The sequence below is a fragment of the Equus asinus genome, chromosome 8, assembly GCF_041296235.1.
Source record: "Equus asinus isolate D_3611 breed Donkey chromosome 8, EquAss-T2T_v2, whole genome shotgun sequence".
NCBI classification, from domain to species: Eukaryota; Metazoa; Chordata; class Mammalia; order Perissodactyla; family Equidae; genus Equus; species Equus asinus.
Genome location: NC_091797.1, coordinates 75,134,848 through 75,151,797, shown reverse-complemented (window position 1 = coordinate 75,151,797; position 16,950 = coordinate 75,134,848). Strand labels below are relative to the sequence as shown.

The following is a 16,950-nucleotide window of genomic DNA, read 5'->3' as shown; positions in this document are numbered from 1 at the left end:
TTTTGTGGGTGCGCGCCTAGGAGTGGAATTGTCGGGTCATATGGGGATTCTCTGGTCCACTTTGTGAGGAGCCACTCTCTTTCTTTAAGAGGGATCTTTTCGATTTCTTTCTCTTCAGGGGATAATCCAATGATCCCAGTAGAAAACATAGAGGACCTGGTGGAACATGTAGTTTTGGTCCACGAATCCGTGGGTGAATTCAGCAAACAATTTCTACAGAAACTGAGGCGCAGCAACTACGTAACTCCTAAGAATTACCTTGATTTTATTAACACGTATTCAAAATTACTGGATGAGAAAACTCAGTACAATATAGGTAAGACTTGGAAATGGGACGGTTAACAGAAATTGTTATTACTTACGAGTAAGGATCCCTGTGCTCAAGTTTCCCCCTTTTTTTTTTTAAGATTGGCACCTGAGCTAACATCTGTTGCTAAACTTCTTCTTTTTTTCCTTCTTCTCCCCATATCCCCCCGGTACATAGTTGTATATTTTAGTTGTGGGTCCTTCTAGTTGTGGCATGTAGGACGCCACCTCAACGTGGCCTGACGAGCGGTGCCATGTCCGTGCCCAGGATCTGAACCGGCAAAACCCTGGGCTGCTCAAGTGGAGCGCGTGGACTTAACCACTCGGCTATGGGGCCGGCCCCTGATCTTTACTTTAAGCAGATGTTTCTAAGCAAGATGAGGCATCCTCAGGATTCAGGCAGAGCGAAGCGCGTTTGAATTCCGCATTCAGAGTAACTCTGTGTGGGCAGGGCCCTGGCTCCCTCTCACTTTTATTTTTCAGTGTGGGGTCTTGCACTTTGTAGCTCTAAATTTTCATTGCTTTAGAGATGTTGACTGATGGTGGCAACATGCTCTGTTGGAAAATGCTTTTTGAAAATGCTCTGACTCTGGCTGTTGGCCAAGTGAAGCACTGTTTTCAGAAACATACTCATTTTAGCTGATGCCGCCCCAGTATGGCAGTGGAGGTGCTGAAAGATGCTTGATGTCTTATGGAAACGATTTTTTTTCTGGTGAGCCCAAGTTGGATGCATTGTGTGGAGGCCACGGGAATGCTTGCCCCGGTGCGTTGGGAGTGGCGCCCGCCTGGATGACGGATGCGGGTGCTCTCTCCTCGCAGCTCAGTGCAAGCGTCTGGAAGGGGGCCTGGACAAGCTGAAGGAGGCCACCATTCAGCTCGACGAGCTGAACAAGAAGCTGGCCGAGCAGAAGATCGTGCTGGCGGAGAAGTCGGCCGCCTGCGAGGCTCTGCTGGAGGAGATTGCCACCAACACAGCCATAGGTGAGTGTGGGACCAGCGCTGGGGGCGGGACCCTCAACAGGACAGGACTCCCCAGGGGACATCCCTGAGAAGCCACCTGTAGACACTGAGAGCGTCATCTTTGGGCCCGTTGATTGCTATTTTTTTCTGAGTTAGTGTCCAGCCCTCCTTTGTGAGCACGGAGACCCTGCCCTATGCGGGACCCAGAGCGGGGACCTTGAGGATTTGACAGGCTGTGGAAAGTCGTCTCTTACCCTTCATGAGCCCGGGAACTGCGTCACTAGGGTTTGCATGCTGTCAGCTTTAGCATCATTTGTTTGGAACTTCCTTGGTTCTCTGTGAAGCCGTTCTAGGTTCTTTCTCAGGCCCCTTCCCCCAATCTTCCTGGCCCAGCACTCTCCTCATCCCCACTGTCCCCTGCTCCCGAGGAGCTGACCTTCTCACAAATCTCTCACACAGGACAACTCCTAAGCTGCAGCTTTGCCCCTGACCTCTAACCCCGCTCTCTGTCTTTGGACTCCTGTGTCTATCATCTCTCAGAATCCTGTGTTCCGATCATGTCCTCCCCAGCTCATTCTCAGATTATTGCAGGAGCCACTCAGCCTTCCTTGCCACCTCTGCCTGTCCTCACTCTAGCCCGTATCTGCATTGCTTCTGAGGATGATCTTGGCTCAATGCCAGTCGCACTGTGTCAGGCCCTCGGTGCAGGACCCCTGTCTAATTACTCTGGGCACGGCACGCCAAGTTGGCTTCGGCAACCTGCCTGTCCCTTGCTCCCAGTCTATGCCATCAGCGTGGGTTTATCCCACCCTTGGCTGGGTCACCTGGACGTTCCCCTGGAGTTCATGTTTTGAATCAGCCAATGTAAAGACAGAAGATAATAGAATTCTTGTATTCCACGTCAGTGCTGTGCAAGCCCAGATCTCTGGAGCTGCCCTGATTTGTGTGTTCAACGTCTTCCGTTCTGTGAGCTGCCCTCGCTCCTTCCAATACTCTCTCTTTTTGCTTAGCTTGGTCATTGTCGGTTTCCGTTGATTTCAACAAAAGCAACTTAACTGATAGAGGTGTCTTCCCGGTGATCTGTGGCAACTCCCCTCTGCCTAGTTCAATGCTGAATACGCAGCCTGGCCCTGCCGGGTCCCTGCCAATCCTGCTCTGTCATCTCACCCACCTCATTTCTCATGACACCGCGTCCCCTGCCCCCCCCCGCATCATTTCTTCAAGCCCACGTGACTCATGCAGTAGCTTATGCTCTCGCATCCTTTGCTCTGCTCTTCCTCTCCATATTTCTTCTTCCAGAACTCTGATCGAAGGCCTCTTTCCCGCACAGCCCCAGTTTGTTTTCATCCTCCTTTTAAAGACTCTGTATTCCCAGAGTTTTCCCTGTGTGGATTTATATGTGTTCTGAGATGCTTGCTGAGTTGGCGTGCCCGTTGTAAAACTAGATTGGAAGTGCCTGGAAAGAAGCTGTTATTTCATGGTTTCATCTGTCCAATACAGATCCTTCCTGGGTATCAGATTCCTGTCAGGCACTGCGATGGGGCAGTGTGTGGGGGGCCAGGAAATGAATGAGACTCAGCCTCTCCCTTGAAGAAGCTCACGACCAGGAGACCCCCTCCCCGAATGCCCAGGCTATAGTGTGTACTGAGGGTGACCTGTTTGCCACCCCCATGGTTAGTGCCTTTCCCACCTGTTGCTGTTCTTACCAGGGTCCCCTTGCTCCTACTCGGAATTTTGGAGGTAGCGTCATCTGGGAATTTACCTCCAGACTGCCTGTCCTAATCAGGACCATCTTGGTTATAAATGCCAGAAACTGAGCTCAGATGGCTTAAGCTTAAAAGGAAATTCATTGATTCCAGATGTATCTGGCTTCAGGCACAGCTGGATCTAGGCACTCCAGTGTGTGAGTTGGAATCTATTTCTTTCCCTTTCTTCGCTCTGCTGTCTCCTGTTTGGGCTTCAGTCTCAGGCAGCAGGCTCTGTCCGCTGGTTCCCACAAAGCTCCCAGAATTGGCTATAGTTGGGAAGGGTCACATGCCCATCCCTGAACCGATTCCAGTGGCCATAGGGATGGAATACATTGACAAGCCAGGCAGAGGGTAGGGTGGGACCCAGACAAAGCTCTCTGCCAAAAGTGATGGAGGGGAGGGTCTCGGGAGGAAGATCGGGGGATGGCCAGCAGACGGGGATGAGTGCCGAGCAGGCACAGTTGATAGATGCCCCCACACGGTCTGCTCCCCATCTGTCGTGCATGATGTCATGCTCAGCTTTCCAGAGCACCACTTGTTTATCCGTCCCTGCGCTGCCCAGAAGTCTTCAGGGAGTGCCCCGCCTCCAGCCTGCTCTCCTGGCTGAAAGAGCCCCCTTTTTGGTCCTGCACCTGGGGCTTTACTGGCCCTCTCGCACGCAGGTGCCGGCCCGCGCTGAGCTCACCTGTAATTGTTCCAGCCTCCTTCCTTCCCAGCCCAGCTCCCCTCCCGCTCCCTCGGTGGTGCCTCCCGAGGTCCCTCTCCTGCACTCCCACAGTCTGAGGGCTTCCGGCCTGCTTTTCCATTCCGATGGTCTCCAACTGTGTCCTGCTCCCTCCTGAGGCATCTGTCCTCCTGCTGCTCCAGCGAGAAACTCTCCGGGGCCAGGACCCTTCGTGGTGTCAGGGCCCACACAGGCTTTGCATGCTGCCGACCGTTAACACTTCCTTGTTGGCTATGGAGTTGAACCCGAGAGAAGGCCGCCTGGGGGAGCCGTTGGTGTGTCAGTATGCTAGTGATCACGTGCCGTGCTCCTTTCCTGGGGCTGCTGTGACAACGTTCGGTGAACGGGCTGCCTTGAAACGACAGACATTTATTCTCTGACGGTTCTGGAGGCCAGGAGTCCAAAATGAAGGCATTAGCAGGGCCGTGCTCTGTCTGACGGCTCTGGGTGAGGGTCCTTCCTGCCTCTTCCAGCTCCTGGTGGTTGCTGGCCATCCTGGGCTTGTAGCTGCATCCCTCTGACCTCTGCCTTCATCATCATGTGACCGTCTCCCTCTGTGTCTCTGTCTTCACATGGCCTTCTCATGAGGACAGAGTCATTGGGTCTAGGGCCTACCCTAACCCAGTATGACCTCATCTTAGCTAATTGCATCTACAAAGACCCTCTTTCCAAATAAGGCCACATTCTGAGATTCCGAGTGGACGTGAATTTTAGGAGGGATGCTATTCAACCCAGTGTGCCTGCTGTGAGCCAAGCCCTGGTCTAAATGCTGGAGTCGCAGCTCTCGGGGAGATGCTAACATTCTCGAGAGTGGAACCAGACCATCAGTGAGCCGGGAGGGGGGTGAAATTTCAGATTGCGATTAGTGTCCTGAAGCAAGTCAGCGGAGCGGGGAGCCGGCGAGGGACAGAGGCGGCAGGCCACCTTCGGGCGGGTGGCTTTGTGCTGGGCCTGAAGGAGCAGAGGAGAAGGTGGTCAAGAGGCAGGGAGGTCTCCGTGAGCCAGAGAAACAGGGAGCGCAGGCAGCCCTGGCGTCCTCGGCTAGCGCTGGCCAAGCAGGCTTGGGGGCTGTCACTGGGATGGAGCGCTGGGACCTGGGCGGGCCAGTCAAGGAGGGTCAGAGACGGAGCAGCCATCCTGGTGTTGGAGCCCCGTGCACCGTGAGGACTTGTGTTCTAGCAGGAATGCCCAAGGCCGTCACATTGGCTCAAGCTCGTCAGATCCCCCTGTGCCCAGCCCCAACCTTCGGGGGCTGCGCGCTGCTTTGGCTCAGCAGCAGGGGTCCATCCTCCCCACTCCCGGTCACTTCACTAACCTCGCCCTTCCCCCACAGCGGAGGAAAAGAAGAAGCTCGCAGAAGAAAAAGCCATGGAGATAGAGGAGCAAAACAAGATCATCGCGGTGGAGAAGGCTGAGGCCGAGACGGCCCTGGCCGAGGTCATGCCCATCCTGGAGGCCGCCAAGCTGGAGCTGCAGAAGCTGGACAAGTCGGATGTGACCGAGATCAGGTAACCGATGGCCATCTCCAAGTGCGCTTGGCCGCCAACGTCGCTCCTGACAGCCATGACTATAATCGTGGAGGTTAGGCATTTGCAGAGCCAGGCTGCGGGCTGGCCCCGAGCTTGGCACTTTCCATGGTGGGGATTGTGAGTACCCTCATTTGCAGATGAGGTAGGCAAGGTGGCCCCCAGGTGGCCAGTAGGTAGCAGGGCCTGCCGGCCTTGAACCCGGGCCGACTCACCACAGGAGGCTGGGGTCCAGGGCGGGCTGCATGGCAGAGGTGGGGCTGTGGAAGTCGGTCCTCTTCGCGGACGTGACACAAATGTCTGTTCCAAACGGCGGCCGGGCACTCGACGCACGGGGCCTGTGCCCTGCTGAAGATAGCGTGGTGGGCGGAGGGCCGGTGGAGGGCGGCAGTGGGAGGTGGTCTCATCATTCTAGCCACATGGGCTTGCCGGGGGAAGAGCGGGTCTTCACTGTGGCCCCCAGACATTTTGCAAGTCACTCTGTAAAATGACTTCGTCGCCTGCAGCCAGAGGGTTTGCCTGCCATGAGGACGGGGCCTGGTGTCAGGGCCTGGTGTCCTTAGGGCACCGGTAGTGGATCTTGCTGGTAAATTCAGCAATTTAGCTGTCCTGTCTGCCAGCGCCCTCTCCTTGTGCCGCCTGGCCCCACGCTCGTCTTCCCTGGTTTAGGAAGCCCAGCTCTCTCTTCATCTCTCCCCATCGTGGCCTCATTTTCCGGAGGGGTTCAGTCCTTCTGGCCCCCCAGTCAGAGAGACTCCGGTTTCCAGGCCAGCAGCTGCCTCTCCGTCTTGTGCTCCTGGCGCAGTGGTGTGGCTCTCCGTGCTTCTCTCTTTTCCCAAGGGCTGAGCAGCGTTCCTTGTTGAGGGCTGTGCCCTGGCTGTCTGCCTCTTAGTGAAACATGAACCGGAACAGAACGTTCCGCTGCTCCCAGGGTAGGGGACCCCAGTAATTCTCGGGAGGTCATCTGGAGATGCCACTCTTGTTAGCAAGAAGTCATTATTTCAGAGTTTTGCAAAGTGTGGTTCCAACGAAGGTTTAAGGATGGAGGTTCTAAAATTGCAATGGCCTGTGCTGGGAGTTTAGATGGAGGTGCCAGGACGGCGCAGAAACGCACACCAAGCTGAGTTGTAGGAGAGACCATCGACACACACGTTTTCAGGGGAAACATCCAGCCAGGTTCTGGGAATTTGGGGCACCGCTCCCAGGTCGGCAGAGTGAAAACATTGTGAGAGCAGAGAGTTGGGAAAGATTTTTGAAGGGGATTTATTTGGAGAGAAGGGGCTGTGAATCCCCCCATCAACCCAAGGAGGAGTGGACGGGGGGCTTCCACGGGCCACGTGGACAGCTTAATCCGTGCCCCCTGCAGTCAGCCAGGTGTGCCTGCGTCACCCGAGGCGGGTGTGAGACAGGAGCCCAGTTCATCCCTGAGAAAGCAGAAGTGGCCTGTGGCCTGTGGCCTAAAAGGAGCAATTTTTAAAAATGTAATTACTGCAACAGGTAATATGTTCATGCACGGCTCTGCCTCTTACTGCCTGTGTGACCTTTGGCAAGTCACCTAACCTCTCTGAGCTGCAGCTTCCTCCTTTGTAAAATGTGGATGATGATAATCATCCCCAAGGCATCAGGGTTGTTATGAGGATCGAGTGAGCTGTTACGTGAAGAGCTCTCAGGACTGGGCTGAGCACACGGTCAGTGCCGTGTAAGCGTCAGCTAGGATCATGGTCCCAGCATCAAAATGACATGCCGTGAAAGTCCCCAGACCTGTCCCCATCATCTTTGCTCCCCTCCTCCACTCAACAGGTCACCATGCCCTTCATTTCTCATATGTCCATCCGGAGAGGTTGTATGCATATTCAAGGCAACCGGATACACCAATGTCTCTTGGGTCCCCAACTCTGGACTCGAAGGGTTTGCGGAACAAGTGATACCTGTGTATTCCTTTTTCCTTCTTGTTTCCATATAGATGGTAACACACTCTTTTGCAACTTGGCTTTTCTGCTTAATGATACCTTTTGGAGATATTTTGCATGTTGATAGATGATGAACTTTCCCAATATTTTTAAATAGCCCATCACATTCCATCATTGTGTATCTGTGCCGTCATTTATTTAACCGGCCCCGATCTTTGAATCTTTAGCTCGTTTCCAGTCTTTTGCCTTCCCAAAGAGCGGGGTAAAGAATAACCCTGACCGTACATCGCTGTGCACCTGGGCAAGTCCACCTGAAGGATACCTTTCGGGAAGTGGGGCTGTTGGGTCCAAGGGTGTGTGTGTTTATAATGTCACAGCTGTTGCCTAATGCTGTCCCTGGGGCTGGGTCCACTTTGCACTCCCTGGGGCAATCCATGGGAGTGCTTGCTCTTCACGGCCTCACCAACCGAGGGCACAACTACACATTTGGATTTTTGCTTGTTTTATAGTGAAAAATGGTGTTTGTGGAGTTTTAATGTGCATTTCTCTAATTATGAGTGAGGTTGGACTTGTTTTAATATGTGAAAAATATATAAAAGTCGTGTGGCTTTCCTCTTCTGTGTGCCGTCTGTGCGCTTTGCCCTCTCTCTGTTGAATTGTTGTTGCTATTGTTGCTTTTTTTTTTAAATCCATTTCCAGGGGTCTTTTATGTAACAGGGAGATTAGCTTTTTATCTGTGATGTGAGTTGAAAATATTTTTTCCTAGTTTGTCACTGACCATTTGACTTTGTTTATGAGGTTTGTATGTGTGTTTGTGTTTGCTGTATATAAGATTTTTCTTTTAATGTGGCAGATTTTAGTAATATTTTATTTTGTGGCTTTTCGATATTATGTCATACTTAAGAGGCCTTACGACTTCAAGATTGTAAAATAATTTTCCCAAGCTTTCTTCCTGTATTTTATAGTTTAATTCTTTACTTTTAAATCTTTGCTTTCTTTGGAATTTTTCCTGGCATTTGGTGTGAGTGTGGAACCAGTTTTATTTTTTCCAGACGACTACATTCTGGCTTTCTTCAGGTCATCTGGATGTTAAGTATGAGGAGCCAGCACTCACATCTTGACAATTTCATAATCCTTTAATTCTTTAAACAGCACTTCCTTTCTCTAATGCTCAGTCTCCTTTGTAGAAATCACTAGATTTTTAAGGTGGGAAGATTAGGAGGAACGAAGGTTGGAAGAGGATGTTTTTCCGTGGAATCAAAGGCTCCCTTTGTTACCCGCTTGTGACTTTACTTTTCTTCCTTCCCCTCATCAGTGGTCGTTGGGTGCCCACCCTGTGCTGGCCCTGTGGCTGAGGAGCCGTGAGCCGGGTGGGCCAGGTCTTCCCCGCATGGGAAGCACTGGTGTGCTGTGGGACAGCACTGGCGTCTGTCTGGGAATCCCACGTGCACAGTAAAATTACCCAGAGAGGGCAGGACAGGAAGGTCTTTGCTGCTGTGGAGGAGGGGGCATGACCTGGTCTGGGAGGTGGGCAGTCAGGCAAGGATGCCTTTAAACTGAGATGTGACCAGAGAGCAGGGACTCACCAGTTGGACGATGGAAGCGGCGTGACTGGAGGGAAAGGCAGAGACAGTCAGAGTATGTGGGGAAGGGTGAGGGGAGGGGGGGACTGGCGTTTGTAGTGATTATTTGCCTCCAGAGAGGGCAGCATGTCATCATCATCTCTCTCTCTCTCTAATCCTGAGCTTTTTTTCTGATAGAAGAAAGGAATCAAATGAAACAGAAACGTTTTCATTTCCCAGACTTGCAAACTTAGTATTTCTAAGTATTTCTAACACCTCCGTCTGGATAAATGAGGCTCCTGGGAATGCTTTGTAAGCTGACCGCAGAGAACTTCCATGGTCTTATAGGATTTTGGAGCTGGAAGGTTCTGGTTTCATGTCCCCATTTTACAGATGGGGAAACTGAGAAACTCTCCACGGTTCCTAACTTGCCCGAGGGCTCAGGACCCTGCTCAGAGGCCTGGGCTCTTTCTGTCTCGAATCTGAAAACATTTCACGGATTCTTTCCTCCTCTGATTATTCCGAGAGCAGTGGCCTGGGCCTGGCCTTCATCAACCCTGAAGGAAACCTTTTAAAAACAGTTGGCAGTGGTGTCTGCTTTCGCAAGCCCCCGCGCCGGCCGGCGTGACTGAACCTTCCCCTGGTGACTCAGGCCCATCGCTTTCATCCTCAGGCTCTGTGCTGCAGTCGCTGCCCTGGCTTGTCCTCACGCGCTGGGGCTCCCTCTCTCCTCTCTGGTCTGCCGGCGAGTGGGTGGGGGTTCCGGGCCCGGGACGGGTCGGGGTTTGCCCAGTCTGGAAATTCTCCACACTGCTGTGCTGGTTACATTGTTCCCTCTCTGCCTGCCTCCCTCCCACCCTCTCCCTCCTCGGGGTCAGTCTGGCCTCCTACTGGAGAGGCTGGACTCCGGCCTCACTCCCCGCATGCCGCTCCATGCCCCGTGGGGGCCTCTGGCAGCTCCTGCTCCTCTTCCTTCCTTTCCTTGGCCTTTTCTCCATCGTTTTCCTTCTGCTTCTGTCTCTCTTCATGGCTTGGGTGTCTGCACCACTTGCGTGGCTGTCACAGACTTTGCTGGGCAGCGGGCAGCCGAGTAGTCCCACTGGGCACACTGTGTGCCACCCGTCCCTTCTGATCCTTTTGGGTTTCCAGCTCCCCGGAGGGTCGAGGGCACTGGACATCTGAGTGTGGAGCAGCGGAGTGATGGTCTAGTCTCATCAAAGACAAAGAAGACAAGTAAGAGGTGACACAGTCTGGAAAGAACCCAGGATGTGGGGACCCCAGACCCCACAGGCTGTGTGAACACAGGCAGGCCACCTAAGCACTCTGAGCCCTGTTTATTCGTCTACTAAGTGGAAAATAGGATAATGATGATGATGACGATAATAACAATAATGACAATAATGACAGCGGCTGCCATTTAGAGTCTGAGGAATCACCCCCAGGGTGTAATTAAAAACACAGATTCTCAGGCGCCACCCTGACCTCCTGGTTCAGAGGCTCAGGGGCAGCCTGGGTTTGCATTTTAATGACAACCTCCCCCACGCCCCATGGTTCTGATGCCCAGTCCAATTCCCGGAGCCTGGTCTGGTGCTGGCTGAGACCCAGTGCCTGCCCTCGGAGAAGCTCACCCCCAGAGCCCACGGCCGTGCCAGGATGTGGCTTCCTTCGTTTTCATGCAGCATCACCTCCAAGAAATGACTCTGGGTTGAGCCATTTTTTCTGGAACTCTCATTCAGGCCAGATCCTGGCCACATCCCGGGTCTGACCCACCTGCATTTCCATTTCTTTCCAGGTCCTTTGCTAAGCCCCCGAAACAGGTGCAGACGGTGTGTGAGTGCATCCTCATCATGAAGGGGTACAAAGAACTCAACTGGAAGACCGCCAAAGGCATGATGTCTGACCCGAATTTCCTGAGGTCTCTGATGGAGCTCGATTTCGATGCAATTAGCCAGAGCCAAGTGAAAAATATCAGAGGTGAGTGTAGACAAATGTAGGCATAGCCAGGGTGGATCTCAGTCTGGCTTCTCAGTGTTTGGGGCAGAGAAGGGGGGTTTGTTGCAGGCAGACTCTCCCGTTGTGGTCAGATGGTATGGCTGTGGTTCTTCGGATGGAACAGGCGGAATGACTGATCCCAGAGGAAGATGGCAGCACTGTCTCATGAAATGGGGCGGGTAGGCGCTGGATGGGCAGTAGCAGCCAATGCCCGCTGACTGTTTGATTGAGCAATGGCTCTGCACATAGGACCTTCTTATGGAGCCCAGCCCAACCTTGTCTTCTATGCACCTTGTCTATCGGGCATGATGGTACCAAGAGTTGTCTAACCTTGACTTCTCCCCTTGGGCCTCTTGTCAGTATAAAGTCTTCCATAGGTCCCTGGGGGACGGGCAAGAAGGAGGGAATGGCACCACCCACGGCCCGTCCCCATCTTCAGTTATGGAGCGCCGAGATTCCCTGTGAGCCTGATTCCTGACCTGCCCAGGCGCTTAGCCGGTAGGAATGACGTTAGTCTTTGCTAAAGACAATATGCGTCAGAGCATCACTGTTTCTCTTAACGGTTGGTTCAGAAGTTTATCATCAAATGCTCTTTTTCAGCCACTTAAAAACAAAACTAAACAAAACACGAAGGATAACAACCACCACAGAAACCCAAGGACCCTCTTTGCCTGAATATGGGTTGGTTGGGTTTCCATTTATGTGACGTTACTCCCAGGGTAAGCGTGTGGGTGGAGGTGACGGTGACCCATAATGGCCCATCAGTCTCACTCAGTTGCCTGCCCTGAGCCACCTTGGTGTCCAGTTGGGGGTCCCCACTGACACCCTGGCTCTCTGGGGCTGCTGGGTGTCGCATGGAGGCACCTGGGTCATAGGATGTCCTGGGTGGCAGTAACCTGTGCCCCTCAGTCACGTCTTGAACATCCACGTCCACAAAACTCCCTGGGGTTTGGTTGGACCCACCCTGTCGTCCGTGGGAGAGCTGCCTGGATCCCACCCACGGGGTCCCTGAGGAATGAGGAACTCGTCACACTCACTCTGTCCATAGGCGATTTATTTCCCATCTTATTTTCCCAAGACAAAGCTTGCTGCTCATGGAAATCCTTGCATCTTTGACCTTTAGGCCTCTTGAAGACTCTCAATACCACAACTGAGGAAATGGAAGCTGTGAGCAAAGCAGGCCTGGGAATGCTGAAATTCGTCGAAGCTGTGATGGGCTACTGCGATGTTTTTAGAGAAATCAAGCCCAAAAGAGAGAAGGTACTGGCCATCTGTAGACCTAGACGCTGCTGCAAGACACCAATATGGAACCCGAGTTAACGTGTCCACAGCTTGGCTGGAAAAATCCTGGCGAGGTTCTGATTTTAACCTGCATGTACATTTTCCCCCAGGAAATGACAGCCCCAAATTACAACTCTCATTTAGACATTACATGAACTGACAGAACCAAAATCCAAAAGATTTTCAAATTTTGTGTGAAAAGAGTAGGATACAAGATGGTAAAACTCATTCTCTGGGGCTAAAGCAGGTTCTCAGCGTCGGCTCTGTGACACTTTGGACTGGCTCCTGCCTTATGGGGCTGTCCCATACCTTGTGGGATGTTTGGCAGCATCCCTGGCCTCTACACACTAGATGCCATCATCCCTACCCCCAAGTTTTGACAACCAAAAAACATCTCCAGACACTGCCATATGTCCCCTGGGGGGCAAAATGGGCCCCAGTTGAGAGCCCCTGGGTCAGAGTAACATATAGAACACAGAATACAAAGAGATTGATAAGGTCGATTCAATCACGTTGAGCTTTGTTTTGACATTGCTTTATAACTCAGAATTTTATTACTCAGAAAACTTAAAACACAATAGTAAGACCAGTACCGTCTTCAATGCATCCTTGTGAGTTTTTGGCTTAGAACCACAGTGTCATCTTACTGTGACCTTAGTGCATGTGAAATTAAGCCACCTGCTAACTCGGACGCAGGACATCTTTTTCTAACGGGCTGTAGAGCTTTTGTAGCAAACCGTTGAAGAGATAGCTAAGAAGAGAAGCCGTGTGCCTCGCAGTGGCGTATGGCGGCCCCACAGTATGTGAACATCGTTAGAATTGCGAGGCGGACCCCAGCCCAGGCGTGAGGCTGTGGGATCCCTGCCCCACGACAGTCCTTTTCCCCACCGTTCTGTGAACTGTCTTCACTTAGGTGGCCAGGCTGGAGCGGAATTTCTACCTCACTAAACGCGAACTGGAAAGGATCCAGAACGAGCTGGCAACGATCCAGAGGGAACTGGAAGCCTTGGGGGCCAAATACGAGGCTGCCATATTGGATAAGCAAAAGCTGCAGGAGGAAGCAGAAATCATGGAGAGACGGCTCATCGCTGCCGACAAGCTCATCTCAGGGCTGGGCTCTGAGAACGTCAGGTCAGCTCGGTCAACGAAGCCCCGACAGGCAGCTCTAAGCGAAACCGGGTGGTTTGCGAGTGAACACCACCAGCAGAATTTCTCGCTATAGACAGTCTTTATTCCACACTGCATTTTTATCTGAAAACCGTGTGACAAGTTCTGATTTTACTATTATCATGTTTTAAGGTGGCTAATGGCTATTTTATAGATTGTCTTTATTAGGTACGAGTGTTCTTTATTATATAATCATTAAGGGTTAAGGAGGCAGTGCAGCTGTGGAGGCAGAGAGACACCAGTGGCCTCTGGCAAGGTGCCCTATGTCCTGGGAATGTTTACTTGTTGGTAACCTTTAACCCCAAGTCCGTTCTGGATGGGTCTGGAGGATGAGCCTACCTCTGTTGCCAGGCGAATGTCATCCAGGGCTCTTGTGGCTGGTTCAGCCCTGAGCGTCAGTTTTAAGTGGGTGGGGCTCTTTGATGCTTATGGGCAGGACCATTGGGCATAGCTGGTCCGCTAGATGTGACGATTGTTTCTAACTGGCACCTGTAAAAGTGGTGTGGAAAATATTGTTTGCTTGTGAGAAACAAGCAGTTTTCAATATTTCTAAAACCCAGAAGACTTTGGCCATTTACCAGAAGAGGCAAATGAAACATCTGCTTTCTTTTATCTTGGGTAGAATTATTTCACCAAGCAGGACCAGAGCTCATGAGCTCTGCTGGGCGTGTAAAGTTATTGATCAAGCGTTTGGAAATAATGTGATTACCATTTAATAAATAGCTTTGAGACAAATGCGTCCCGCAAACATCTGTCGAGGCCCCCGTTAGATGCTAGCTTCTGCTGAGCCCTAGAATTGAACACAAAGTCTTTCAAAACTTTGGGTTCATAGTAGGCAAAATGGCAGAATGAGCTGGCAATCTTTGTTTTCTAAAAGAAAAGAATATCTCAAAAAATGTTTCCTTCTGGCTAGCCCCATTAGCAATGTGTCAACCTGGTTCTTCTAGAATGTTCCTTTTGATTGTGCCAGAGGGTAACTGCTTACTGCAGCCCCCCTCTCCTGTGCCAGGTGGCTGAACGATTTGGACGAGCTGATGCACCGGCGGGTGAAGTTACTGGGGGACTGCCTGCTTTGTGCAGCTTTCCTCAGCTATGAGGGGGCGTTCACATGGGAGTTCCGCCACGAGATGGTCAATCGGGTTTGGCAAGATGATATCCTGGATCGGGAGATTCCCCTGAGCCAGCCTTTTCGCTTAGAAAGCCTGCTCACGGATGACGTTGAGATCAGCAGGTGAGTGTGACCCTGAGCCAGGAGGACGAGGGGTGCCTCGGGGGGGGGGGTCCCCGTGGGCGTCACCCTGACGGGGCATAGCAAGGGGTGCAGCTGCCTTGACAGCACAGAAATGGCAGGCTGCACTGCAGGTCTGGCTCCCTGGACTCTGGGGAGGGTTGAGCAGTCTGGGGATGGGCAGATTGTTCTGTGAGGCTCATCCTACCACCTCCAGCCCTTGGTTTACAACCTGGCAAGAAAAACAGATTTCCTTGTCACTTTTCCTTCCAGGTGGGGCTCCCAGGGACTGCCCCCCGATGAGCTCTCAGTTCAGAATGGCATCCTCACCACCCGGGCCAGCCGCTTCCCCCTCTGCATCGACCCCCAGCAGCAGGCCCTCAACTGGATAAAGAGAAAAGAGGAGAAAAACAACCTGCGGGTACGGCTGGCTCCTCCCTGGGCGTCCTCCGCCATCACTGCCCGCTCTCAGGGTGTCCCTGCCCGCCCACCTGATGCGTCCTCGAGGGCAGCCTGGACCCGTGGCTTTTACTGTGCTCTTTGCCTGTGCGTTGCCTCTCAGGCTGTGAGCAACGTGAAGGCCAAGATCATGCTTTGCTCGTCTTTGTGGTCCCCCGACGCAGTGCAGGGCGTGGCGGCCTAGATGCTCAGTCACTGCTTTTTTGGAAGGGAGGAGGAGTGGCCTTGATTGAGCTATAATTCACATCCATACAATTCCTGCCTTTGAAACAGACAATTCAGTGGATTTTCATATTTTTACAGAGTTGTGTAACAATTACCAGAATCTGTTTTTTATCACCTTCACCCGCCAAAAATGCTGCATCCTTTAGCCATCACCACCCCTCCCCCAATCCATCCATTCCTTGCCCCACCCCCGCCTCTGCAACCACTAACAGATCTTCTGTTTCTATGCATTTACCTATTCTGGACCTTTCATGTGAATGCGATGATACACTATGTGGCCTTTTGTGTCTGGCGTCTCTCACTCAGCATCATGTTTTCAAGGTCCCTCCATGTTGTAGCAGGTGTCAGTGCTCCGTTCCTTTTCATGGCTGAGCTGTATTCCGTTGCGTGGTTGGACCACATTTTGTTTATCCTTCCGTCAGTTGGTGAACACTTGGATTGAGTCCATGTTTTGGCTATTGTGAATAGTGCTGCTGGGGACATTTGTGTTCAAGTTTTTTGGGGGAGTGAGTTTTCCCTTTTCCTGGGTGAAACTGCCTGTTGCTGAGCTAATTAACACATTCCTGATCTTCAGTTTACCTTCCCCTCTGTTTTCTGTACCTGCTCCCCGGTGCCTGCCAGCTGCTGGGAGAAGCGCGTTTGCATTCCAAGGTCAGGGGAGCATCTGCCTCTCAAGTTCGCACACAGCTCAAGTGGGACAAATATCATTACTGCAGGAATGTCCCTGACCTCCCCCTTCCCTCGGCCCGCTGGAGAGTTCTGAGACTGCCAGCTCCCTCCCAACCCCCAAGCCCACTCCCACTCCCACCCATCTCTTAAAGAGGGAGGACCCCAGCCTGTGGGGAGAGAGAGGAAGTAAAGTAACATCATAAAAGAGAGTGGAGGGGAAGCGGGGAGGGGAGCCCCGGGGGCTGGGATAGAGGAAAGGTTTTTTCTGATGTTTTGAGGAAAGAGATATCAAAGCAGTCCTTAGGTTTGAGGGAAGTGAGTAAAAGAGGAAAGAGGATTAAAGCAAAAATTGTTGTGGGCTCTGTGTTTAGATCCCTTTTGAGGTTTTTCTGAGAGATGTAGTAAAATTCTCTCCTAATTACTTTGGCTGCTGAACTGTGCTTTTTGAATGGGAGGCTGCTCGGAGCCTGAACCTCATGGGTTTCTGGGTTTATACGGGTTACATGCTCTGCTTCTCTCCCTGTCTTTTTTTCCCTCTGGCTCCCCTCAAGCTTCTGACACGTTTGCTCTCCACTTCCAAGGCATTCTCCCATATATGTGGCAAGGGCACGTGCAGTGGCCTGACCTTCACATCTGCTTCCCTGTCTTCCAGGTCGCTTCCTTCAATGACCCCGACTTCCTCAAGCAGCTGGAGATGTCCATAAAGTATGGGACTCCTTTCCTGTTCCATGATGTGGATGAGTACATCGATCCTGTGATTGACAACGTCTTAGAAAAAAACATAAAAGTCTCCCAAGGACGGCAGTTCATCATCCTGGGAGACAAGGAAGTGGACTACGATTCGAACTTCCGACTGTATCTAAACACCAAGCTGGCCAACCCCAGATACTCCCCCTCAGTGTTCGGGAAGGCCATGGTGATCAATTACACCGGTAAGAGTATACAGAGCCTCAGTGGCCGATTAAGGTGGTGACCACAGAGACCACGCCCTGAGATCAAGGCTTTTAGGGGACGTCATTTCATTCAGTGACCCCAGATCATTCTCTCATAATCACATCTTAACTGGTCGGTTTTTAATGATGGAGCAACCCCTGGACAGTTTAGGGCCCTTTGGAAGGCAATGAGTTGCGTGTCTTGAGGGGTGCTGAGTGTGGACCATGGAGCTCACATATTCACGCTGGGAGTGGGGTGAC

The 16,950-nt window shown here is 52.0% G+C and overlaps 1 protein-coding gene across 1 annotated transcript in view; it reads left to right on the top strand.

Annotated features, from left to right (window-relative positions):
* Positions 1–16,950, top strand: part of DNAH10 (dynein axonemal heavy chain 10) — a 139,186-nt gene that overhangs the window by 108,494 nt on the left and 13,742 nt on the right. Inside the window, exons 55-63 of the mRNA XM_014858817.3 lie at positions 119–316; positions 1,126–1,287; positions 5,072–5,246; positions 10,529–10,710; positions 11,852–11,988; positions 12,923–13,140; positions 14,186–14,407; positions 14,678–14,825; positions 16,410–16,689. Coding sequence (XP_014714303.2) covers positions 119–316; positions 1,126–1,287; positions 5,072–5,246; positions 10,529–10,710; positions 11,852–11,988; positions 12,923–13,140; positions 14,186–14,407; positions 14,678–14,825; positions 16,410–16,689 — 1,722 coding nt within the window. The remainder of the gene's footprint in view (positions 1–118; positions 317–1,125; positions 1,288–5,071; positions 5,247–10,528; positions 10,711–11,851; positions 11,989–12,922; positions 13,141–14,185; positions 14,408–14,677; positions 14,826–16,409; positions 16,690–16,950) is intronic.